Raw genomic sequence first — 26343 nt, forward strand, 5'->3', positions numbered from 1 at the left:
TGAGTAAAATTAACTGTTAAAGGTTAGTACTATTAGTGGACCAGCAGCACGCACAATCATGTGTGCTTACGGACTGTATCCCTTGCAGACTGTATTGATATATATTGATTGATTGATTGATTGATTGATTGAAACTTTTATTAGTAGATTGCACAGTGAAGTACATATTCCGTACAATTGACCACTAAATGGTAACACCCGAATAAGTTTTTCAACTTGTTCGGGGTCCACTTAAATTGATTCATTTATAATATGATATATAATGTAGGAACCAGAATATTAATAACAGAAAAAAACAACCCTTTTGTGTGAATGAGTGTAAATGGGGGAGGGAGGTTTTTTGGGTTGGTGCACTAATTGTAAGTGTATCTTGTGTTTTTATGTTGATTTAATTAAACATTTAAAAAAAAAATAAAAAAATAAAACCAACAACAACAAAAAAAACCGATACCAATAATAAAAAAAACAATACCGATAATTTCCTATATTACATTTTAATGCATTTATCGGACATCTCTAAAAAATAACCATGAGGTGGTTGAGATTATTTAACATAATATACATGCATTTTTTTTTACAGTGAAAATAGTTTCATATATACAGTGTAAAAGTAGTCTAGATAGTTTAGAATGCACATAGCTACTCCCCTGGCACAGGCATGCTTATGTTCAAAACCTAATTAGAAATGCATATATTAAACACAACACACAGTAGCATGGAGTTCATCTCAGAGGCATGAGACTTTTATTCACACAAATGACAATACAATAATACAACAAAAGAGAAACCATTTATATGAGTGCATATGTAATTACAATTACGTGATTGAATGCCTGTTGTTTATGTGTGTGTGTGTGTGTGTGTGGGTGTGTGTGCATGTATGTGTGTGTTCTTGTTCAAATGTCGTTTGCGTACAAGCCGTGTACATCTACTGTATGGCTGCTGTGTATCAAGATAACCACCTCAGAATATCAATGAGCAAAATATGTGAAAGTATCATCTGGTACAGCACAGTCTGGGAGTGTTAAAGGCTGTGCATGGGAATTGAAGAGATGGGTTTATTTCAAATAAACACTCACACACACACACACACATATGTATATATATATATATATATATATATATATATATATATATATATATATATATATATATATATATATATATATATATATATATATATATATTTAGTATGGTGTTTGGGATGAAGTTAGATCTTGATTTCAGTGCGGAAGGTCTGTGTGTGCTCATGTTTGGCCGGGTGTCGCCGCGCCCGGACTGTTAGTGTCCCCTCGGCGCCCAGCGATGATGTCACCGTGGTAGGGTCCACATCGTCGGGTAGCTGACACTTGTGGGTGAAGGTGTTCATCACGGAGCCATCCTGGGCCAACTGTCAATCAATGCAAAGTACATTCAGGATGTCAGATCGACAGCACTGTAGATTGTACACATCACGATTGAAGCCGACTCGCTGATTGAGGGAAGCATTTTAACTACTGTATCCAACCAGATATAAGATTCCCATCATGCATTGCTTCAAAACTACGGCAAGTTGTAATATCCAAAATTTCCAGCCGGACATACAATATTGGGGGCGTGCCTTAAAGGCACTGCCTTTAGCGTCCTCTCACCTGAAAAGGAGACTATTATATATGTCTCCGTTATCCATAGGTTTATCTATAACCCATAACAAGGTGGCCGAATGGATATAGTCACACGGTCAGAGAAGCACAAGGCGGCGGCAACGCAGTATTATGGGCCACCTTGCAAGCAACATTCTGTTCTCAATTGCGGATGTTTTCAACAAATTGGGGCGGTACGGCTCGGTTGGTAGAGCGGCCGTGCCAGCAACTTGAGGGTTGCAGGTTCGATCCCCGCTTCCGCCATCCTAGTCACTGCTGTTGTGTCCTTGGGCAAGACACTTTACCCACCTGCTCCCAGTGCCACCCACACTGGTTTAAATGTAACTTAGATATTGGGTTTCACAATGTAAAGCGCTTTGAGTCACTTGAGAAAAAGCGCTATATAAATGTAATTCACTTCACTTCACTTCACAAATCCGTGAAGGATATGTTCCCGGATTCAGACATCGCTCGCCAGTACTCAAATGGCAGAACAAAAGCTACTCAAATGGTGAAAGATAAGTGTTATTTTTTTTTAAGTAAGCAGCAAGAACAGTACAGTTAGTAGAACAACTGTGTTTTCATAACTGTTTACTGTACTATATATATATATATATATATATATATATATATATATATATATATATATATATATATATATATATATATATATATATATATATATATATATATTAGGGATGTCCGATAATGGCTTTTTGTCGATATGCGATATTCCGATATTGTCCAACTCTTTAATTACCGATACCGATATCAACCGATATATACAGTCGTGGAATTAACACATTATTATGCCTAATTTGGACAACCAGGTATGGTGAAGATAAGGTACTTATAAAAAAAATTAATAAAATAAAATAAGATACATAAATTAAAAACATTTTCTTGAATGAAAAAGAAAGTAAAACAATATAAAAACAGTTACATAGAAACTAGTAATGAATGAAAATGAGTCAAATTAACTGTTAAAGGTTAGTACTATTAGTGGACCAGCAGCACGCACAATCATGTGTGCTTACGGTCTGTATCCCTTGCAGACTGTATTGATATATATTGATATAGTGAAGTGAAGTGAATTATATTTATATAGCGCTTTTCTCTAGTGACTCAAAGCGCTTTACATAGTGAAAACCCAATATCTAAGTTACATTTAAACCAGTGTGGGTGGCACTGGGAGCAGGTGGGTAAAGTATCTTGCCCAAGGACACAACGGCAGTGACTTGGATGGCGGAAGCGGGGATCGAACCTGCAACCCTCAGGTTGATGGCACGGACACGCTACCAACCGAGCTATACCACCCCAATATATAATGTAGGAACCAGAGTGTAAATGGGGGAGGGAGGTTTTTTTGGGTTGGTGCACTAATTGTAAGTGTATCTTATGTTTTTTATGTTTTTTTTTTATGTTGATTTAATAAAAAAAACAAAACGATACCGATAATAAAAAAAACGATACCGATAATTTCCAATATTACATTTTAACGCATATATCAGCCGATAATATCGGCCTGCCGATATTATCGGATATCTCTAATATATATATATATATATATATATATATATATATATATATATATATATATATATATATATATATATATATATATATATAGTATATATAAATATAAGAAATACTTTAATTTCAGTTAATTCTAGCTATAAATATACAATTTCCCAACTCATATGGAAACGGGGTTTGTATATACAAATGTGAAAGTTACCCTCCCAATAGACAACCAATATTTTTTGGACATTAGAGTAGAATAGTAAAACAAATTGTCAACTTGGTGTCCCAACACGAACGATGGAACACTCACCTTTTCTGCACGGACTTCAATTTGGTGGTTGGACGTGGTGACAATGACATCTTCAGGGGAAAAGTCTCTGACATCCACTGTGAACTGGTACGAATCGCCGAGTGCTTTGATCTTCCCACTTCCACCTGCAATCAATGAGTGGGAGGATAGAATAGATTAGAATATTCATGCGTACATATTCTAGACACAAGTATGTGTACTGTATCAGACCTGTGATTGACAGGTAATCAGTCCAGGGTGTGTCCTGGAATAGGCTTCAGCTTGCATTAGTCGTAATGAAAGTTTCTAGCAGGAGTGAATGGTGATGATTGTTTAATGGTGATTATTTGTGTTTGCAAGCCTAATGCTACCTGGTAGAATATCATTCGTTACACATCCTTCTCCCCGTTGAGGCTGATTAATGTTCACCTCTCGGTCACCACTGCTGGCAAACAGGATTTCACACTCCGTGAAGGGAGGTCAATGTGTCACAGCTCTGTGTTGTTTGTCCGGGAACACGATTTTCTTGTCGGTTTGAGTGGTCATTTGTATAATTACCTTCGCCAGAAGGTTATGTAGGGCCCTACGAAATCTGTTTTACCTTTTATACTTATTTTACCACCATAGTGTCTGCTTTTTGTATAATAAATGATAGTAGAGATGGCCGATAAATGCTTTAAAATATAATATCGGAAATTATCGGTATCGTTTTTTTTATTATCGGTATCGTTTTTTTTTTTTATTGTTTTTTTTTTAAATTTAACATAAAAAACACAAAATACACTTACAATCAGTGCATAAACCCAAAAAATCTCCCTCCCCCATTTACACTCATTCACACTCATTCACACAAAAGGTTTGTTTCTTTCTGTTATTAATATTCTGGTTCCTACATTATATATCATAATATATCAATACAGTCTGCAAGGGATACAGTCCGTAAGCACACATGATTGTGCGTGCTGCTGGTCCACTAATAGTACTAACCTTTAACAGTTAATTTTACTCATTTTCATTGATTACTAGTTTCTATATAACTGTTTTTATATTGTTTTACCTTCAAGAAAATGTTTTTAATTTATTTACTTATTTTATTTTATTAATTTTTAAAAAAAAGGACCTTATCTTCACCATACCTTGTTGTCCAAATTAGGCATTGTCATGTCTGTGTAATCATGTTTTGTCTTAGTCATGTTTTGTTTAGTTATTGGACTTTTTAGTTTCTGGCTTTTCACTCCCTTGTCTTGTTTCCATGATTACCCATTAGTTTCACCTATTCCACGTTTGGACTCATTGTGCACTCTTGTTTGTCACCATAGCAACCCATTAGTTTTCACCTGTCACGTCACGCACCTGTTTCACGTTTTGAGTCACGCACCTGTTTTCGTTAATCATGTCTGTAGTATTTAAGTTCATTGTTTTTCAGTTTGTCTTTCTGGTGACATCCCCACATTTATGCTTCTGCACACTCTCCACACCCTTATGATCCTTGCTGCTCTTTTTTCATGCCGGTTCCATGCCAAGTAAGTTTTTGTTTATTAAGCCACAGTTAGTGTTTTTTGTTGTTCATAGTTTCTGCCTTTGTGCAAGTATTTGTTTTCATAGCCAAGTCGTTTCTCCGCCACTGTGCGCGCTTTTCGTTTGTACTTTTTTTTGTAGTTATAGTGTTTAAATAAATCATGTATTCCCCTTCACGCCACATATGGTCCAAATCTTTTGCACCTCGGGAGAACAAACCACGCCATAGTCCAAGTCGTGACAGGCATAATAATGTGTTAATTCCACGACTGTATATATCGGTATCGGTTGATATCGGTATCGGTAATTAAAGAGTTGGACAATATCGGAATATCGGATATCGGTAAAAAGCCATTATCGGACATCCCTAAATGATAGTTTATAACATGTCTGTTAATTACCGTATTTTCCGGACCATAGGTCGCAGATTATACCAGATTATAAAGCGCACTGCTGATGAATGGTCTATTTTTTAATCTTTTTTCTTATATAAGGCGCACCGAATTATAGGGCGCATTAAAGGAGTCATATTATTATTGTTTTTTATTAAATGTAAAACACTTCCTTGTGGTCTACATAACATGGTGGTTCTTTGGTCAAAATGTTGCATAGATTATGTTTTACAGATCATCTTCAAGCCGCTTTCTGGCAGTCGCTTCCGGATGCGCCGTTTTGTGGGCGGTCTTATTTACGACTCACCCTCGGCAGCGTCTTCTCCCCCGTCATCTTTGCTGTCGCGGTGTAGCGTGCAAGGACGGGGGTGGAAGAAGTGTCAAAAGATGGAGCTAACTGTTTTAATGACATTCAGACTTTACTTCAATCAATAACGGAGCAGAATCTCCTCATCTGGAAACAACAACACCGAAAATGTGTCCCGGGAAAAACCGACCGGAACTCTCTAATAACTAAAGTTCCTTGGGTGAATAATGTAAACTCACTACACCGGTATGTTTTATCGCTTTCATGGCGAGTTTACTGACAGATATAAGTAATAACTTTACACTACTTTATATTAGAAATGGCAACAGCAGAGGATGAATGTCCCCATAAGAAGAAGATAGCGAAAAATAACAACCTTATAAACTACGGTGTCGGCACAGACAACAAAGGCGGACGCGTGCAATTTTTCAGGATTTATGCAGATCCCAAATACAGATCAGCAGGTACCAGAAGGTAAGAAAAGTGGCTTTTGCATAATATTGCGAAACAAAACGCCAGATAATATGCCTTACCTTATACACACACCATAATAATACTCGTATGTTGAAGCACATCAAGCGGTGCGGCATCATAGCTTACCAAAGTCGTACGCAAACATTTTGATGGATTTTTGAGCGCCGTGTGTAATGTTCTGTATTCCTATGGAACATATCAAATGTTGATGCTGTTTACTTGAGTCATATTGCCATCATAGTGCAGCCTATACTTATCTCTTATGTTTGACTGCCACACCATGTACCAAATAAAATTGATTCGAGGTCGGTAAGCAAAACCAGAATTATTCCGTACATTAGGCGCACTGGGTTATAAGGCGCATTGTCGAGTTTTGAAGAAAAAAAAGGATTTTAAGTGTGCCTTATAGTCCGGAAAATACGGTAAGTGGAAAAAAATAATAAGATACTCACACTTTAAAAACTAAAGTGCAATATCAGTCTTCACGCACTGCACAACAAGAGAGCAACAGTAGTTTGTTTAAATCAGTACAATTGAGTGTGAACACAGCTTAATTTGGTTTGTTTTTAATGATATTTTAACAGTAATATGTGTCCTATGTGTCTTATGTTTAATGCGCCGACAATCCATCAAGCGGTGCGGCTTCATAGCTTACCAAAGTTGTACTAAAACATTTTGATAGATTTTTGTGCACCGTGTGTAATGTTCTATATTTTCAATGGAACATATGAAATGTTGGTGTTGTTTACTTGAGTCATATTGCCATCATAGTGCAGCCTACACTTATCTCTTATGTTTGACTGCCATCAACTGGTCACACTTATCATTACACCATGGACCAAATTAAATTGCTTCGAGGTCGGTAAGCAAAACCAGAATTATTCCGTACATTAGGCGCACCGGGTTATAAGGGGCGCTGTCGAGTTGTGAGGAAAAAAAAATATTTTGAGTGCGCCTTATAGTCCGGAAAATACGGTAAGTGGAAAAAAATAATAAGATACTCACACTTTAAAAACTAAACTGCAATATCAGTCTTCACGCACTGCACAACAAGAGAGCAACAGTAGTTTGTTTAAACCAGTTTAATTGAGTGTGAACACAGCCTAATTTGGTTTGTTTTTAATGATATTTTAACAGTAATATGTGTCCTATGTGTCGTATGTTTAATACGCCGACAATCCATCAAGCGGTGCGGCTTCATAGCTTACCAAAGTCGTACTAAAACATTTTGATAGATTTTTGTGCACCGTGTGTAATGTTCTATATTTTCAATGGAACATATAAAATGTTGGTGTTGTTTACTTGAGTCATATTGCCATCATAGTGCAGCCTACACTTATCTCTCATGTTTGACTGCCATCTACTGGTCACACTTATCATTACACCATGGACCAAATTAAATTGCTTCGAAGTCGGTAAGCAAAACCAGAATTATTCCGTACATTAGGCGCACCGGGTTATAAGGGGCACTGTCGAGTTGTGAGGAAAAAAATATATTTTGAGTGCACCTTATAGTCCGGAAAATTCGGTAAGTGGAAAAAAATAATAAGATACTCACACTTTAAAAACTAAAGTGCAATATCAGTCTTTACGCACTGCACAACAAGAGAGCAACAGTAGTTTGTTTAAACCAGTACAAAAGAGTGTGAACACAGCCTAATTTGGTTTGTTTTTAATGATATTTTAACAGTAATATGTGTCCTATGTGTCTTATGTTTAATGCGCCGACAATCCATCAAGCGGTGCGGCTTCATAGCTTACCAAAGTCGCACTAAAATATTTTGATAGATTTTTGTACACCGTGTGTAATGTTCTATATTTTCAATGGAACATATGCAATGTTGGTGTTGTTTACTTGAGTCATATTGCCACCATAGTGCAGCCTACACTTATCTCTTATGTTTGACTGCCATCTACTGGTCACACTTATCATTACACCATGTACCAAATTAAATTGCTTCGAGGTCGGTAAGCAAAACCAGAATTATTCCGTACATTAGGCGCACCGGGTTATAAGGGGCGCTGTCGAGTTGTGAGGAAAAAAAAATATTTTGAGTGCGCCTTATAGTCCGGAAAATACGGTAAGTGGAAAAAAAAAATAAGATACTCACACTTTAAAAACTAAATTGCAATATCAGTCTTCACGCACTGCACAACAAGAGAGCAACAGTAGTTTGTTTAAACCAGTACAAAAGAGTGTGAACACAGCCTAATTTGGTTTTTTTTAATTATATTTTAACAGTAATATGTGTCCTATGTGTCGTATGTTTAATACGCCGACAATCCATCAAGCGGTGTGGCTTCATAGCTTACCAAAGTCGTACTAAAACATTTTGATAGATTTTTGTGCACCGTGTGTAATGTTCTATATTTTCAATGGAACATATGAAATGTTGGTGTTGTTTACTTGAGTCATATTGCCATCATAGTGCAGCCTACACTTATCTCTTATGTTTGACTGCCATCTACTGGTCACACTTATCATTACACCATGTACCAAATTAAATTGCTTCGAGGTCGGTAAGCAAAACCAGAATTATTCCGTACATTAGGTGCGCTATAAGGGGCACTGTCGAGTTGTGAGGAAAAAAAATATTTTGAGTGCACCTTATAGTCCGGAAAATACGGTAAGTGGAAAAAAATAATAAGATACTCACACTTTAAAAACTAAAGTGCAATATCAGTCTTCACGCACTGCACAACAAGAGAGCAACAGTAGTTTGTTTAAACCAGTACAATTGAGTGTGAACACAGCCTAATTTGGTTTGTTTTTAATGATATTTTAACAGTAATATGTGTCCTATGTGTCGTATGTTTAATGCGCCGACAATCCATCAAGCGGTGCGGCTTCATAGCTTACCAAAGTCGTACTAAAACATTTTGATAGATTTTTGTGCACTGTGTGTAATGTTCTATATTTTCAATGGAACATATAAAATGTTGGTGTTGTTTACTGGAGTCATATTGCCATCATAGTGCAGCCTACACTTATCTCTTATGTTTGACTGCCATCTACTGGTCACACTTATCATTACACCATGGACCAAATTAAATTGCTTCGAGGTCGGTAAGCAAAACCAGAATTATTCCGTACATTAGGCGCACCAGGTTATAAGGGGCGCTGTTGAGTTGTGAGAAAGAAAAAAAAAATAAGTGCAAAAATACGGTAAATGCGAAAAGCCTTACATTTATTGGTGCAATACATCACTGGACAATTTGGACCAGTGTTTGAAGTCAAAGTATAATAATTTTGTAACAAAAATATACCGGTCATTGCTTTAAAGTACAAAATGCTTATACAAGGTACTTTTTAGAAACCTTCATTCTTTTAGCGCAGTCGGACCGGATGTTGCACACAACGCAGTGATTGTGAAGGCTGAAAGTGTTCTTCGAATGACACTGCTATGTTTTGGAGTGTAAAGATAGAATAGAATAGAATAGATCTTTATTGTCATTGTACATTGTACAACAAAATTGCAAAGCAAACCCATTTAGTACAAATGAGTGCAAACTCTTGACAAATTCACAGGTTTTTTTTAGTGACTTCCCGCAAATAGAAGGACTAATATTGAATGCCGTACCCTGGTGGAGATCCGTGGCAGTGCGGGCTACTTAAAGGGGACAGCACCTAGACCAGTGGTTCTTAACCTGGGTTTGATCGAACCCTAGTTGGCCTCAGGGGTTCGGCGGAGCCTAAGACACACCCGACTAATCGTGTAAAAAAAAAAACTTCTCCTTATCGGCGTATTATGGATACCCCCAAACAATGTTCCCTCTAATTTTCCATCTGATTAGCAGGTGTGTAATTTGTTGTGAGTCTGTGGTCTTGGTCTTTGAACAAGATGTTCATGCACGGTTCATTTTGTGCACCAGTAAAAGAAAATATATACCGGTTTTTTTTCGGAGTATAAGTCGCTCCGGAGTATAAGTCGCACCGGCCGAAAATGCATAATAAAGAAGGAAAAAAAACATTTATAAGTCGCACTGGAGTATAAGTCACATTTTTGGGGGAAATTTATTTAAAAAAACCAACACCAAGAATAGACATTTGAAAGGCAATTTAAAATAAATAAAGAATAGTGAACAACAGGCTGAATAAGTGTACGTTATATGAGGCATAAATAACCAACTGAGAACGTGCCTGGTATGTTAACGTAACATATTATGGTAAGAGTCATTCAAATAACTATAACATATAGAACATGCTATACGTTTACCAAACAATCTGTCACTCCTAATCGCTAAATCCCATGAAATAAATGAACCTACGCATCGCAACGGTAATACGATAGATCTAGTGCTGGTCAGGGGTGTCACCACCTCCAAAGTTATGGTACTCCCGTATACTAAAGTAATGTCCGATCATTACCTTATAAAATTCGAAGTTCTGACTCATTGTCAACAAACTAATAATAATAATAACTGCTATAGCAGCCGCAACATTAATGCTGCCACAACGATGACTCTTGCTGACCTACTGCCTTTGGTAATGGCACCATTCCCAAATTATGTCGGCTCTATTGATAACCTCACTAACAACTTTGACAATGCCCTGCGCGAAACCATTGATAGCATAGCACCGCTAAAACAAAAAAGGGCCCCTAAAAGGCGCACCCCATGATTTACAGAAGAAACCAGAGCTCATAAATTATCATGTAGAAAGTTGGAACGCAAATGGCGCGCGACCAAGCTTGAGGTTTTCCATCAAGCATGGAGTGATAGTTTAATATCGTATAAACGCATGCTTACCTTAGCTATAACTAAATATTACTCAAATCTCATCCGCCTCAACAAAAACGACCCTAAATTTTTGTTTAGTACAGTAGCATCGCTAACCCAACAAGGGACTCCTCCCAATAGCTCCACCTACTCGGCAGATGACTTTATGAATTTCTTTAATAAGAAAATTGAACTCATTAGAAAGGAGATTAAAGACAACGCATCCCAGCTACAACTGGGTTCTATTAACACAGATACAACTGTATCTACGACGGATACTGCAATACAAAATAGTCTCTCTCTTTTTGATGAAATAACATTAGAGGAACTATTACGGCGTGTAAGTGGGATAAAACAAACAACATGTTTACTTGACCCACTTCCTGGGAAACTTATCAAGGAGCTTTTTGTATTATTAGGTCCATCAGTGCTAAATATTATAAACTTATCACTTTCCTCTGGCACTGTTCCCCTAGCATTCAAGAAAGCGGTTATTCATCCTCTGCTCAAAAGACCTAACCTTGATCCTGACCTCATGGTAAACTACCGACCGGTGTCCCACCTTCCCTTTATTTCGAAAATCCTCGAAAAAATTGTCGCACAGCAGCTAAATGAACACTTAGTGTCTAACAATCTCTGTGAACCTTTTCAATCCGGTTTCAGGGCAAATCACTCTACGGAGACAGCCCTCGCAAAAATGACTAATGATCTACTGCTAACGATGGATTCTGATGCGTCATCTATGTTGCTGCTTCTTGATCTTAGCGCTGCTTTCGATACCGTCGATCATAACATTTTATTAGAGCGTATCAAAACACGTATTGGTATGTCAGACTTAGCCTTGTCGTGGTTTAACTCTTATCTTACTGACAGGATGCAGTGCGTCTCCCATAATAATGTGACCTCGGACTATGTTAAGGTAACGTGCGGAGTTCCTCAGGGTTCGGTTCTTGGCCCTGCACTCTTTAGTATTTACATGCTGCCGCTAGGCGACACAATACGCAAATACGGTGTTAGTTTTCATTGTTATGCTGATGACACCCAACTCTACATGCCCCTAAAGCTGACCAACACGCCGGATTGTAGTCAGCTGGAGGCGTGTCTTAATGAAATTAAACAATGGATGTCCGCTAACTTCTTGCAACTCAACGCCAAGAAAACGGAAATGCTGATTATCGGTCCTGCTAAACACCGACATTTATTTAATAATACCACCTTAACATTTGACAACCAAACAATTACACAAGGCGAATCAGTAAAGAATCTGGGTATTATCTTCGACCCAACTCTCTCGTTTGAATCACACATTAAGAGTGTTACTAAAACGGCCTTCTTTCATCTCCGTAATATCCCTAAAATTCCTTCTATTTTATCCACTAGCGACGCTGAGATCATTATTCATGCGTTCGTTACGTCTCGTCTCGACTACTGTAACGTATTATTTTCGGGTCTCCCTATGTCTAGCATTAAAAGATTACAGTTGGTACAAAATGCGGCTGCTAGACTTTTGACAAGAACAAGAAAGTTTGATCATATTACGCCTATACTGGCTCACCTGCACTGGCTTCCTGTGCACTTAAGAAGTGACTTTAAGGTTTTACTACTTACGTATAAAATACTACACGGTCTAGCTCCGTCCTATCTTGTCGATTGTATTGTACCATATGTCCCGGCAAGAAATCTGCGTTCAAATAACTCCGGCTTATTAGTGATTCCCAGAGCCCCAAAAAAGTCTGCGGGCTATAGAGCGTTTTCTATTCGCGCTCCAGTACTATGGAATGCCCTCCCGGTAACAATTAGAGATGCTACCTCAGTAGATCATTTAAGTCCCATCTTAAAACTCATTTGTATACTCTAGCCTTTAAATAGACCCCCCTTTAAGACCAGTTGATCTGCCGTTTCTTTTCTTTTCTCCTCTGCTCCCCTCTTCCTTGTGGAGGGGGGGGGGGGGGCACAGGTCCGGTGGCCATGGATGAAGTGCTGGCTGTCCAGAGTCGGGACCCGGGGTGGACCGCTCGCCTGTGCATCGGCTGGGAACATCTCTGCGCTGCTGACCCGTCTCCGCTCGGGATGGTGTCCTGCTGGCCCCACTATGGACTGGACTCTTACTACTATGTTGGATCCACTATGGACTGGACTCTCACAATATTATGTCAGACCCACTTGACATCCATTGCATTCGGTCTCCCCTAGAGGGGGAGGGTTACCCACTTATGCGGTCCTCTCCAAGGTTTCTCATAGTAATTCACATCGACGTCCCACTGGGGTGAGTTTTTCCTTGCCCTTATGTGGGCTTTGTACCGAGGATGTCGTTGTGCCTTGTGCAGCCCTTTGAGACACTTGTGATTTAGGGCTATATAAATAAATATTGATTGATTGATGTAGCGACCAACTGTAGTTACTGACAGTGAGTTTCTGAAGTGTTCCTGAGCCCATGTGGTGATATCCTTTACACACTGATGTCGCTTGTTGATGCAGTACAGCCTGAGGAATCGAAGGTCACAGGCTGAGCTGCTTACGTGCAGTGATTTCTCCTGATTCTCTGAACCCTTTGATGATATTACGGACCGTAGATGGTGAAATCCCTAAATTCCTTGCAATAGCTGGTTGAGAAAGGTTTTTCTTAAACTGTTCAACAATTTGCTCACACATTTTTTGACAAAGTGGTGACCCCCGCCCCATCCTTGTTTGTGAATGACTGAGCATTTCATGGAATCTACTTTTATACCCAATTATGGCACCCACCTGTTCCCAATTAGCCTGCACACCTGTGGGATGTTCCAAATAAGTGTTTGATGAGCATTCCTCAACTTTATCAGTATTCATTGCCACCTTTCCCAACTTCTTTGTCACGTGTTGCTGGCATCAAATTCTAAAGTTAATGCTTATTTGCAAAAAAAAAAAAAGTTTATCAGTTCGAACATCAAATATGTTGTCTTTGTAGCATATTCAACTGAATATGGGTTGAAAAGGATTTGCAAATCATTGTATTCCGTTTATATTTACATCCAACACCATTTCCCAACTCATATGGAAACGGGGTTTGTAATTACAAACATAAAAAATAAAACTGACCCTTAATATTTAATATTGAACATCATGAAGTGCAGTTTTTTTTCCCCCAAGTTGGAATAACTGGGTCAGGTGTATTTTAGTTTTTTTCTGTTTTTGTTGAAATTAATGTTTTTTATTTACAGTCCAACTTGTAAGAATGGGTGAAAACACCGACATTCCAGCCAGCAAACCGTATCATATAGTAATTTGTTCAATTCATTTAGCTACCTGAGTTTGTCAAAATATCAAAAACTTCTTAGTATTATACAGTGCGGTTATACAATACTGTAAATATTTCTGTATATGTACAAACACAAAATAAAGGGCAATGTTCTTGGAAAGCTTGATTCAGATACAGCTCTTGTTTTAAATGCTGAAATATTGAGTCAAGATGTATTTATATAGTGCCAATCGCAACAGAAGGCGTAACTGAATCCCACTTTGGCGACAGAGGCGATGAAAAGCTTCCCACGAGGAAAAAATCTATTAAAACTGTGTGTGTGAGTGTGTGTGTGTGTGTGTGTGTGTGTGTGTGTGTGTGTGTGGGTGTGTGTGTGTGTTCGAGGGAGCTTCTGCAGTGATGTTAAATAGAGAAAGAAGACAGAGGGATTGAACAGGGATTGTTACCCCAACATGTAAACCATCGTGGCGCAACGCCACGGCAAGATTACTGCCGCCACACCTTCAAAATACATACAGTACAGGCCAAAGTTTGGACACACCTTCTCCTCATTCAATGCATTTTATTTTAATGACTATTTCAATGTTCCCTCTAATTTTCTATCTCTTGACAATATTTCATGAACAATATCCTTAGATTAACATTCTTAATAAATGGCAGTAAAATAAGCACACATCTGATTGAGGAGTCAGAGTGTTACAACCTGGCATTTACACATTGTGTGGCGTTGGGGTTGTCCGACTTTTTGTGTGGCCATAAACGCAACACTGGCTAAGTGCCATGAGTGCGTGTGTTGGTGCAGGTGAGACAGAGCAAGCGGCTTCTGTTGAAACGACGGATGACAACGTTGGTTTAAGTCTGGTTTGTATGGCAGAAAATTACCAGTTTTTATAGATAAAAGTTTTTTTTACTCATGTTTTTGGAGTTTTGCTCAATAAAGTGATTGATGGAATTCCTGTCCGTAAAGTGTCTCGACAGATGATAATTGAACTGTGTTGACAAAGATTATTTTATTCATTGGGGCCACTCTTGTTGTCACTTGTCACTCATAGAGTTGCATTGCAAAATCATACAGAATAAATTGTAATGTGTTTATTTTGTTTAAAGCTCAGATGGGATTTTTTATTTTCTGCGCGGCATTTATTTTGCTGTGCGCGGAGGACGCGTGAGCAGTGCGCAATTGCGCAGGCGCGCACCTTAGAGGGAACGTTGGACTATTTACATTGTAGATTGTCACTGAAGGCATCAAAGCTATGAATGAACACATGTGAAGTTATGTACTGTAATGGCCATAGGGGTCCATCGAGGCGTATATATATAATAAATATTGCTAGTCAGAGTTAACTTGTGCTCAGCTGGGAAAATAAATATATATATACTTATTATGTCATCCATTTACTTATTATAAACTGTTACAGGCGTATCAAATAATCATGTTAATATTACAAATGTAACTTAATAATATGTGGTGATATAAAAGGCATCCGATGCTATCAGACCAGGCGGAAGCGGAAATTGACGTCACAAACCACCGAGGAGCACCTGTCAGACCCAGCGTTTTTGCTACGGAGCCACTTCATGGAAGAATCCTCATTTTTTACCTTTTTTGTGGACTTTCCATTGGCCTGTGGAGAACCGGCACAACAGACTCTTTTTCCAGGAGGACTTTGAGTTGGATGCGCAAACGGGTACCGTGAGTACGCTGCGGCTTCCAAACATTTAATCGCTTACCCGTACGTGCATGCCTCTATGTGCATGTCACATACGTAACTTTGGGGACTTTGGGGAAATATATGTGTTATATGAATTTTGGGGAGGTGAACGGTACTTTGGGCTGTGGGATTGAGTGTTTTGTGCGGGTGTGTGGTTTGTATTGGTGGGTTATATAGACGGGAGGGGGGAGGTGTTTGTAATGCGGGATTAATTTGTGGCATATTAAATACGAGCCTGATCGTCTTGTGGCTAATAGTTATACACGTCTTGTGTTTATTTACTATATTAATCATTCCCAGCTGAATATCAGGTCCCACCCGTGACTCCCTAATTGCGGAGAACTTGGGTGCGTTTGTTACAGTACTTAACAAAAAAAAGGTGAAATAACTGAAAACATGTTTTATATTCTAGTTTCTTCAAAATAGTCACCCTTTGCTCTGATTACTGCTTTGCACACTCTTGGCATTCTCTCAATGAGCTTCAAGCACACCTGTGAAGTGAAAACCATTTAAGGTGACTACCTCTTGAAGCTCATCGAGAGAATGCCAAGAGTGTGCGAAAAAGTAATCAGAGCAAAGGGTGGCTATTTTGAAGAAACTAGAATATAAAACATGTTTTCAGTTATTTCACCTTTTTTTGTTAAGTACATAACTCCACATGTGTTCATTCACATTTTTGATGTCTTCAGGGACAATGGTCTTCTACCATCCTAGTCACGTCCTTGAGCAAGACACTTCACCCTTGCTCCTGATGGGCCTGGTTAGCGCCGTGCATGGCAGCTCCCGCCATCAGTGTGTGAATGTGTGTGTGAATGGGTGAATGTGGAAGTAGTGTCAAAGCGCTTTGAGTTCCTTTAAAAAAGGTAGAAAAGCGCTATACAAGTACAACCCATTTACCATTTACAATCTACAATATAAATAATCATGAAAATAAAGACAACACATTGAATAAGAAGATTATTTACGTACCATTGGCTATAATACGTTTGAAAAACAGCTCAAATACCATAAAAAACGTTCCTCGTTGCTTTTAGCGGTGTAGCGTGCAAGGACGGGTGTGGAAGAAGTGTCAAAAGATGGAGCTAACTGTTTTAATGACATTCAGACTTTACTTCAATCAATAACGGAGCAGCATCTCCTCATCCGTGGCTCACTAGTGCAACATTATGTAAACCAACTACACCAGTCCATGACATCACATGGACAAAGATAAGACCTTTGTCCATGGAGGAAAGTTCTGTGGTCAGATGAAACAAAAATTGAACTGTTTGGCCACAATACCCAGCAATATGTTTGAAGGAGAAAAGGTGAGGCCTTTAATCCCAGGAACACCATTCCTACCGTCAAGCATGGTGGTGGTAGTATTATTCTCTGGGCCTGTTTTGCTGCCAATGGAACTGGTGATTTACAGAGAGTAAATGGGACAATGAAAAAGGAGGATTACTTCCAAATTTTTCAGGACAACCTAAAATCATCAGCCCGGGGGTTGGGTCATGGGCACAGTTGGGTGTTCCAACAGGACAATGACCCCAAACATACGTCAAAAGTGGTAAAGGAATGGCTAAATCAGGCTAGAATTAAGGTTTTAGAATGGCCTTCCCAAAGTCCTGACTTAAACGTGTGGACAATGCTGAAGAAACAAGTCCATGTCAGAAAACCAACAAATTTAGCTGAACTGCACCAATTTAGTCAAGAGGAGTGGTCAAAAATTCAACCAGAAGCTTGCCAGAAGCTTGTGGATGGCTACCAAAAGCGCCTTATTGCAGTGAAACTTAACAAGGGGCATGTAACCAAATATTAACATTGCTGTATGTATACTTTTGACCCAGCAGATTTGCTCACATTTTCAGTAGACCCATTATAAATAGGGATGTCCGATAATGGCTTTTTGCCGATATTCCGATATTGTCCAACTCTTTAATTGCCGATACCGATATCAACCGATACCGATATCAACCGATATATACAGTCGTGGAATTAACACATCATTATGCCTAATTTGGACAACCAGGTATGGTGAAGATAAGGTACTTTTAAAAAAAATAAAAATAAAATAAAATAAGATAAATAAATTAAAAACATTTTCTTGAATGAAAAAGAAAGTAAAACAATATAAAAACAGTTACATAGAAACTAGTAATTAATGAAAATGAGTAAAATTAACTGTTAAAGGTTAGTACTATTAGTGGACCAGCAGCACGCACAATCATGTGTGCTTACGGACTGTATCCCTTGCAGACTGTATTGATATATATTGATATATAATGTAGGAACCAGAATATTAATAACAGAAAGAAAAAACCCTTTTGTGTGAATGAGTGTGAATGAGTGTAAAATGGGGGAGGGAGGTTTTTTGGGTTGGTGCACTAAAAAAATAAAAAATAAAAATAAAAATAAAAATGATACCGATAATAAAAAACCCGATACCGATAATTTCCGATATTACATTTTAACGCATTTATCGAACATCTCTAATAATAAATTCATAAAAGAACCAAACTTCATTAATGTTTTTTGTGACCAACAAGTATGTGCTCCAATCACAAAAAAATAAGAGTTGTAGAAATGATTGGAAACTCCAGACAGCCATGACATTATGTTCTTTACAAGTGTGTGTAAACTTTTGACCACGACTGTATTTGACATGATGTTCATATGATCATGTGACAGTGACAGCTGTGAATGTGACCTCAGTGAACAACCATACAGTGCGTGGAAACACTGAGCTCACACACAGACGCCAACTATATCAGATTGGACATAACGTATGCTGGTTTGCCATGTTACATCATTTGGTGTGTGTGTGTGTGTGTGTGTGTGTGTGTGTGTGTGTGTGTGTGTGTGTGTGTGTGTGTGTGTACATAAGTAGCCAGGCAACCATCTGTTCATGCCTTATGCAAGCGTCATTTAGATACTCGGTGTGTGAAGTCACACTGTTGGAAGGTTGGCCAGCATTCTCCAGTCCTTGTGTGCGCGTCTATTGTAGCACAGCCTGACAACTCCTGTGCACCGTCTATCTATGGGATACCAATCATGTTTCCCAAAACAATCGTGCTATGTCCCTGACACAGGGTGCACACACATTCCCGAGTGCATTTAAAGGTCAGATACCACTCTCTGTAAACATGGCACACACACACACGATTAGATACAGTGCATCCGGAAAGTATTCACAGCGCTTCACTTTTTCCACATTTTAGTTTAGTTTAGTCTTTATTTGAAGGGACAATACTCAGAAACATTAAGCTCAAAGACAGATATGTTCTGTACCAGATTATAGCTAAATAGCTCATTTCCATCTGCAGTCCCTGGCGACCTAAATTAAAGGGATACAAAAATCATGCAATAAAATTATGATAATAAAATCATACTATAGCATGTAATCAAATTAAGAAAAGTCATAAAATGCCCGTTCATGGACACATTTTGTTATGTTACAGCCTTATTCCAAAATGGAATACATCAATTTTTGTCCTCAAAACTCTACAGACCCCGTAAAGACGATGTGAAGTGTTATTTTTTTGTTGCAAATGTATCAATAAATAAAAATCAAATCCCATGTACAAAAGTGTTCACAGCCTTTGCTCAATAAAGTTAAAGTTAAAGTACAAACCCCGTTTCCATATGAGTTGGGAAATTGTGTTAGATGTAAATATAAACGGAATACAATGATTTGCAAATCATTGTCAACACATATTCAGTTGAATATGCTACAAAGACAACATATTTGATGTTCAAACTGATAAACTTTTTTTTTTTGTGTGCAAATAATCATTAACTTTAGAATTTGATGCCAGCAACACGTGACAAAGAAGTTGGGAAAGGTGGCAATAAATACTGATAAAGTTGAGGAATACTCATCAAACACTTATTTGTAACATCCCACAGGTGAACAGGCAAGTTGGGAACAGGTGGGTGCCATGATTGGGTATAAAAATAGATTCCATGAAATGCTCAGTCATTGAACAGTTTGAGAAAAACCTTTCTCAACCACCGATTGCAAGGAATTTAGGGATTTCACCATCTACGCTCCGTAATATCATCAAATGGTTCAGAGAATCCGGAGAAATCACTGCACGTAAGCAGCTAAGCCCGTGACCTTCGATCCCTCAGGCTGTACTGCATCAACAAACGACATCAGTGTGTAAAGGATATCACCACATGGGCTCAGGAACACTTCAGAAACCCACTGTCAGTAACTACAGTTGGTCGCTACATCTGTAAGTGCAAGTTAAAACTCTCCTATGCAAGGCGAAAATCGTTTATCAACAACACCCAGAAACGCCGTCGGCTTCACTGGGCCTGAGCTCATCTAAGATGGACTGATACAAAGTGGAAAAGTGTTCTGTGGTCTGATGAGTCCACATTTCAAATTGTTTTTGGAAACTGTGGACATCGGATTGTTATAGGCGCAAAGTTGAAAAGCCGCATCATGTTGTGGGGATGTTTTTCAACGGCAGGAACTGGGAGACTAGTCAGGATAGACGGAAAGACGAATGCAGCAATGTACTGAGACATCCTGGAGGAAAACCAAAGCTTCCGATCCAATCTGATGTCGCTTGAGAGGTGCTGCAAAGAAGAATGGGCAAAGAGGAATGTGCAAAACTGCCCAAAGATGGGTGTGCCAAGCTTGTGGCATTGTATTCAAAAAGACTGTAATTGCTGCCAAAGGTTCAGCAACAAAGTATTGAGCAAAAGCTGTGAATACTTATGCACATGATTTCTTTACTCACTTATTTTTAACAAATTTGCAAAAAGTTCTTAAAAATGTTTTCACATTGTCATTATTGGGTATTGTGTATAAAATGTTAATATTTCAATAGTTATTTAGTTATTTCATTTTGGAATAAGGCTGTAACTAGGGATGTCCGATAATGGCTTTTTGCCGATATCCGATATTCCGATATTGACCAAACCCTTAATTACCGATACTGATATCAACCGATATCGATATATACAGTCGTGGAATTAACACATTATTAAGCCTAATTTGGACAACCAGGTATGGTGAAGATAAGGTCCTTTTTAAAAAGTAAAATAAAGCAAAATAAGATCAATAAATTAAAAACATTTTCTTGAATAAAAAAGAAAGTAAAACAATATAAAAACAGTTACATAGAAACTAGTAATTAATGAAAATGAGTCAAATTAACTGTTAAAGGTTAGTACTATTAGTGGACCAGCAGCACGCACAATCATGTGTGCTTACGGACTGTATCCCTTGCAGACTGTATTGATATATATTGATATATAATGTAGGAACCAGAATATTAATAACAGAAAGAAACAACCCTTTTGTGTGAATGAGTGTAAATGGGGGAAGGAGGTTTTTTGGGTTGGTGCACTAATTGTAAGTGTATCTTGTGTTTTGTATGTTGATTTAATAAAAAAAAAAGAAAAAAGAAAAAAAAAACGATACCGATACAGATCATACAAAAACCGATACAGATAATTTCCGATATTACATTTTAACGCATTTAACGCACACATCTCTAAAATGTACAATTCAAATTGTACATTTTTAACTCACTTTTAATTTATCCTACAATGTTGTTCCCCTCTCCAACAGCGCCCTCTGCAAATCTGCAGTCAATTGCAGTGTCGGACAGTGATGGCAACAATATTACGATATTTAAAGAAAAAACCTTTAGATTTTAAGACCAGTCTCCAGAAAGCTGTTGCGGACATGCCCTCTAATGAAATTGTATTTGTTGTTAAGAACTATTCTGAGTAGGGATGTACGATAATATCAGACTGCCGATATTATCGGCCGATAAATGCTTTAAAATGTAATATCGGAAATTATCGGTATCTGTTTCAAAATGATCGGTATCGGTTTCAAAAAGTAACATTTATGACTTTTTAAAACGCAGCTGTGTACGCAGCTGTGTACACGGACACAATACCTACGGCTTGATACACACTCAAGTGAATGCAACCCATACTTGGTCAACAGCCATACAGGTCACACTGAGGGTGGCCGTTTAAACAACTTTAACACTGTTACAAATATGCGCCACACTGTGAACCCACACCAAACAAGAATGACAAACACATTTCGGGAGAACATCTGCACCGTAACACAACATAAACACAACAGAACAAATACCCAGAACCCTTTGCAGCACTAACTCTTCCGGGACGCTACAATATACACCCCCCGCTACCCCCCCCCCACCCCCCCACCTCAACCTCCTCATGCTCTCTCAGGGAGAGCATGTCCCAAATTCCAAGCTGCTGTTTTGAGGCATGTTAAAAAAAAATAATGCACTTTGTGACTAAAAAAAATATGGCAGTGTCGTGTTGGCATTTTTTTCCATAACTTGAGTTGATTTATTTTGGAAAAACTTGTTACATTGTTTAATGCATCCAGCGGGGCATCACAACAAAATTAAGCATAATAATGTGCTAATTCCACGACTGTATATATCGGTATCGGTTGATATCGGAATCGTTAATTAAGAGTTGGACCATATCGGAATATCGGATATCGGCAAAAAAGCCCTTATCAGACATCTCTAATTCTGAGTAATCCTTTCATGTAGCAAACTAGTTATTGTAGTTCTGAGCTCATTACGTCACTTTTTGCTTAAAGATGCGAATTTAACAAATTTCACATTATTGACAAAAATTTGTACAAACTTTGGGTATGGTAAATTCCGTGTTGCTGCTGTTTTTTTTGTGAAAAGGCAAAAATCCAGTGTGATTTTTAAGGGCAGTGTGAAAGTGATTATCCATCCATTACTGCTGATTCTGGTTCATCTTACTTTGGCCCGACCCCAATGTTCACCCTCACCCTTACCCATTACCACTACACCCTGGAAATGACGCAACAAGGAACGTGTAAAATTTAGGGATTGGGCTAAAAAGTAGGGCGAGTGGGTTTATAACAGGAATGGGCAAGTAATTTTTACCGGGGACGCATGAGCAACCCGAGCACTGCTGAGGGCCACACCGACAATATTACAATGCAAAAATGTCAATTTCTGTCACTTTATCCTGCATCCTCTTTAAAAGTCCAACATTTATCCCCGTCAGATTTGGACGACCATCTGTTGTCACACCTGCCAGCTTGTCCCATTTCAGTCCTAACATGTCCAAACACGCATTTACCTATGTGAACAAGTCATTACCTGTGGTTGTCCCTTTTAATTGACTGCATGGCTGCCAGCTCCTCCGTGATTTGAAAGTCTGCAGTTATCCCACGTAAGAAGATGAGCAGCTGGGCGGTGTCACGTACATCGCAGCTCTCATCCAAAGCCAGCGAAAAACAGTCAAAGTCGGCCGTTCTGTTCTTCAGCTGAAACTCCAAGTTTCCAGCGATGGTCTCAACCCGCCTCGTTACAGTGCGTCAGGAGAGTGACACGTTCTCAAATGCGCCCCTCTTCTCCGGGCATACAGCGCAACAGAGTTCAATAAGCACTCCTTAATAAACTCTCCGTCAGAAGAGTCTTTTTCTGGCGATTTTGTGAAAAAAGACGAAACTTGTCCTGGCAGCTGCATCTCTGGGGGTGTGAAATTTGGCAAAAAGTCCTTGTTGGGTTTGCAGTTTTACCATCAATGCATCAGACTCCCTTGCGCGCGCTTCATCAGACAGATTCCGATATTTTTCCTCGTGCTTCGTCGTGTAGTGGCGATTCAAATTATATCTTTAAACACAGCAACATGTGTACCACAAATTAAGCACACGGCTTTACCTTTAATTTCTGTAAAGAAATACTTGGCAGTCCATGTCTTGTTGGAAACACGGCATTCGTCATCAACTTTTCTCTTTTTAGCGTTTCGGGGTAACCGTGCATCACTTGTCGCTGTGCACCTTCACTCACAGGTTACACACGGACATACGTCCATAAATAACACTTTTCAAAATAAAAGCATTACAGTTGTATTGCACGCACGACATAGATGTTTTTTTTAATTTTGTAATTTGTGATTGCTGCTGTTCACATTCACTCACAATCGCGCACGAGCATACGTCCACACGGAAGTAATACAAATAAAGCTTTTCAAAACAAAAGCAGCACTGTTGTATTGCACACTCGACATAGATACTTTTTTAAATGTATTTTGTAATTTATGATTGGCCTCACGCGGGCCGGACAGGGACGCACAAAGGGCCGGATGTGGCCCGCGGGCCGCCAAATGCCCAGGTCTGCTTCATAGGGACTGGCCCTTTGTGTTAAAGTCTGTTTACATCCTGGGATTATTGTCAGTCAATTACATTCAGTAGGAAACCATCTCATGCTAAGTTGCATGGAATCAGCTTCACGGACCACACATATTTAGTACGTCTAGAAAGCACATGCAACTACCAGTTTGCAGGTAATTTCTAGACGCAAAACAGCAGCCCCAGAACAATTTTGGCCTTGATAAATTACATTGCGTGTGTTGAATAATTACAAATCCCGTTTCCATATGAGTTGGGAAATTGTATTAGATGTAAATATAAACGGAATACAATGATTTGCAAATCCTTTTCAACCCATATTCAATTGAATGCAATACAAAGACAAAATATTTGATGTTCAAACTCATAAACTTAAGTTTTTTTGTTGCAAATAATAATTAACTTAGAATTTCATGGCTGCAAAACGTGCCAAAGTAGTTGGGAAAGGGCATGTTCACCACTGTGTTACATGGCCTTTCCTTTTAACAACACTCAGTAAACATTTGGGAACTGAGGAGACACATTTTTTAGGCTTCTCAGGTGGTATTCTTTCCCATTCTTGCTTGATGTACAGCTTAAGTTGTTCAACAGTCCGGGGGTCTCTGTTGTGGTATTTTAGGCTTCATAATGCGCCACACATTTTCAATGGGAGACAGGTCTGGACTACAGGCAGGCCAGTCTAGTACCCGCAGTCTTTTACTATTAAGCCACGTTGATGTAACACGTGGCTTGGCATTGTCTTGCTGAAATAAGCAGGGGCGTCCATGGTAACGTTGCTTGGATGGCAACATATGTCGCTCCAAAACCTGTATGTACCTTTCAGCATTAATGGCGCCTTCACAGATGTGTAAGTTACCCATGTCTTGGGCACTAATACACCCCCATACCATCACAGATGCTGGCTTTTCAACTTTGCGCCTATAACAATCCGGATGGTTCTTTTCCCCTTTGGTCCGGAGGACACGACGTCCACAGTTTCCAAAAACAATTTGAAATGTGGACTCGTCAGACTACAGAACACTTTTCCAATTTGTATCAGTCCATCTTAGATGAGCTCAGGCCCGGCGTTTCTGGGTGTTGTTGATCAACGGTTTTCGCCTTGCATAGGAGAGTTTTAACTTGCACTTACAGATGTAGCGACCAACTGTAGTTACTGACAGTGGGTTTCTGAAGTGTTCCTGAGCCCATGTGGTGATATCCTTTACACACTGATGTCGCTTGTTGATGCAGTACAGCCTGAGGGATCGAAGGTCACGGGCTTAGCTGCTTACTTGCAGTGATTTCTCCTGATTCTCTGAACCCTTTGATGATATTACGGACCGTAGATGGTGAAATCCCTAAATTCCTTGCAATAGCTGGCTGAGAAAGGTTTTTCTTAAACTGTTCAACAATTTGCTCACGCATTTGTTGACAAAGTGGTGACCCTCGCTCCATCCTCGTTTGTGAATGACTGAGCATTTCATGGAATCTACTTTTATACCCAATCATGGCACCCACCTGTTCCCAATTTGCCTGTTCACCTGATGAGCATTCCTCAACTTTATCAGTATTTATTGCCACATTTCCCAACTTCTTTGTCATGTGTTGCTGGCATTAAATTCTAAAGTTCATGATTATTTGCAAAAAAAAAAAAAATGTTTATCAGTTTGAACATCAAATATGTTGTCTTTGTAGCATATTCAACTGAATATGGGTTGAAAATGATTTGCAAATCATTGTATTCCGTTTATATTTACATCTAACACAATTTCCCAACTCATATGGAAACAGGGTTTGTACATTCCACATTATTTTCATGTACATTCTGGGTGTCTCATTCAGTAAAAAAAATTTAAATTCTATTCTGTTGTTTAAGGCGGTCTGTCATAACGTTTGTAGCATTCAGACATTATTGGGAGGTTTTGTATTAGTGTTCCTAAAAATAGATACAATATACCGGCCCCCCCCAGACACATTTTGTTCTCTAAATTTGGCCCGCCAAGGGAAAATAATTGCCCAGGTCTGTTGTAGAGCCTCCATCACTCAATACAAATGGCTGAAGTAGCAGCGCTCCACTTACTGGAAAAGCCCAAGGCGTCTCCCCCGGGCCTCATGAAGGAGCCAAAGTCCTCTGCAAACATCCCGTGACTTTTCTCCATGTACGGATTGCTGGAGGAAGATGATGACGTCTGGTGGAAACTCCGCTCCGATCGGTAGGCAGAAGAGTTGGTCACACTCATGGATGGCGGATGTTGCTGGGTGAGGCAGAGTGAAGGGACCACCAGGCGAACGCGACTTCTTGCTCCAGTAAAGTTTCAGTAGCTTTAAATATAACAACACACTTAATTTTTTTTAATTCTAGGCAGTCATTACCTATTTGTGTTGGATGAGGTCAATAAGCCGCA

General features: G+C 38.9%; 1 protein-coding gene across 1 annotated transcript; it reads right to left on the reverse strand.

Annotated features, from left to right (window-relative positions):
• Positions 1–721: 721 nt before the first annotated feature.
• hspb7 (heat shock protein family, member 7 (cardiovascular)) lies at positions 722–26343 on the reverse strand. The gene is made up of 3 exons (XM_061970474.1): positions 26019–26343; positions 3457–3581; positions 722–1390 (listed from the first exon to the last, which is right to left on the reverse strand). Exons 1-3 carry the CDS (start codon positions 26176–26178, stop codon positions 1211–1213), a joined length of 465 nt encoding a protein of 154 aa, XP_061826458.1. The 5' UTR covers positions 26179–26343; the 3' UTR covers positions 722–1210.

Source organism: Nerophis lumbriciformis, linkage group LG01, assembly GCF_033978685.3.
Source record: "Nerophis lumbriciformis linkage group LG01, RoL_Nlum_v2.1, whole genome shotgun sequence".
In the NCBI taxonomy this organism is placed as follows: Eukaryota; Metazoa; Chordata; class Actinopteri; order Syngnathiformes; family Syngnathidae; genus Nerophis; species Nerophis lumbriciformis.

Coding starts and splice junctions, on each gene's coding strand:
- hspb7 (XM_061970474.1), bottom strand. CDS start 26,178: ATGAGTGTGACCAACTCTTCTGCCTACCGATCGGAGCGGAGTTTCCAC. Junction 3,582..26,018: donor AGACGCCTTGGGCTTTTCCA/GTAAGTGGAGCG, acceptor CATTGATTGCAG/GTGGAAGTGGGAAGATCAAA. Junction 1,391..3,456: donor TTGAAGTCCGTGCAGAAAAG/GTGAGTGTTCCA, acceptor ATTGATTGACAG/TTGGCCCAGGATGGCTCCGT.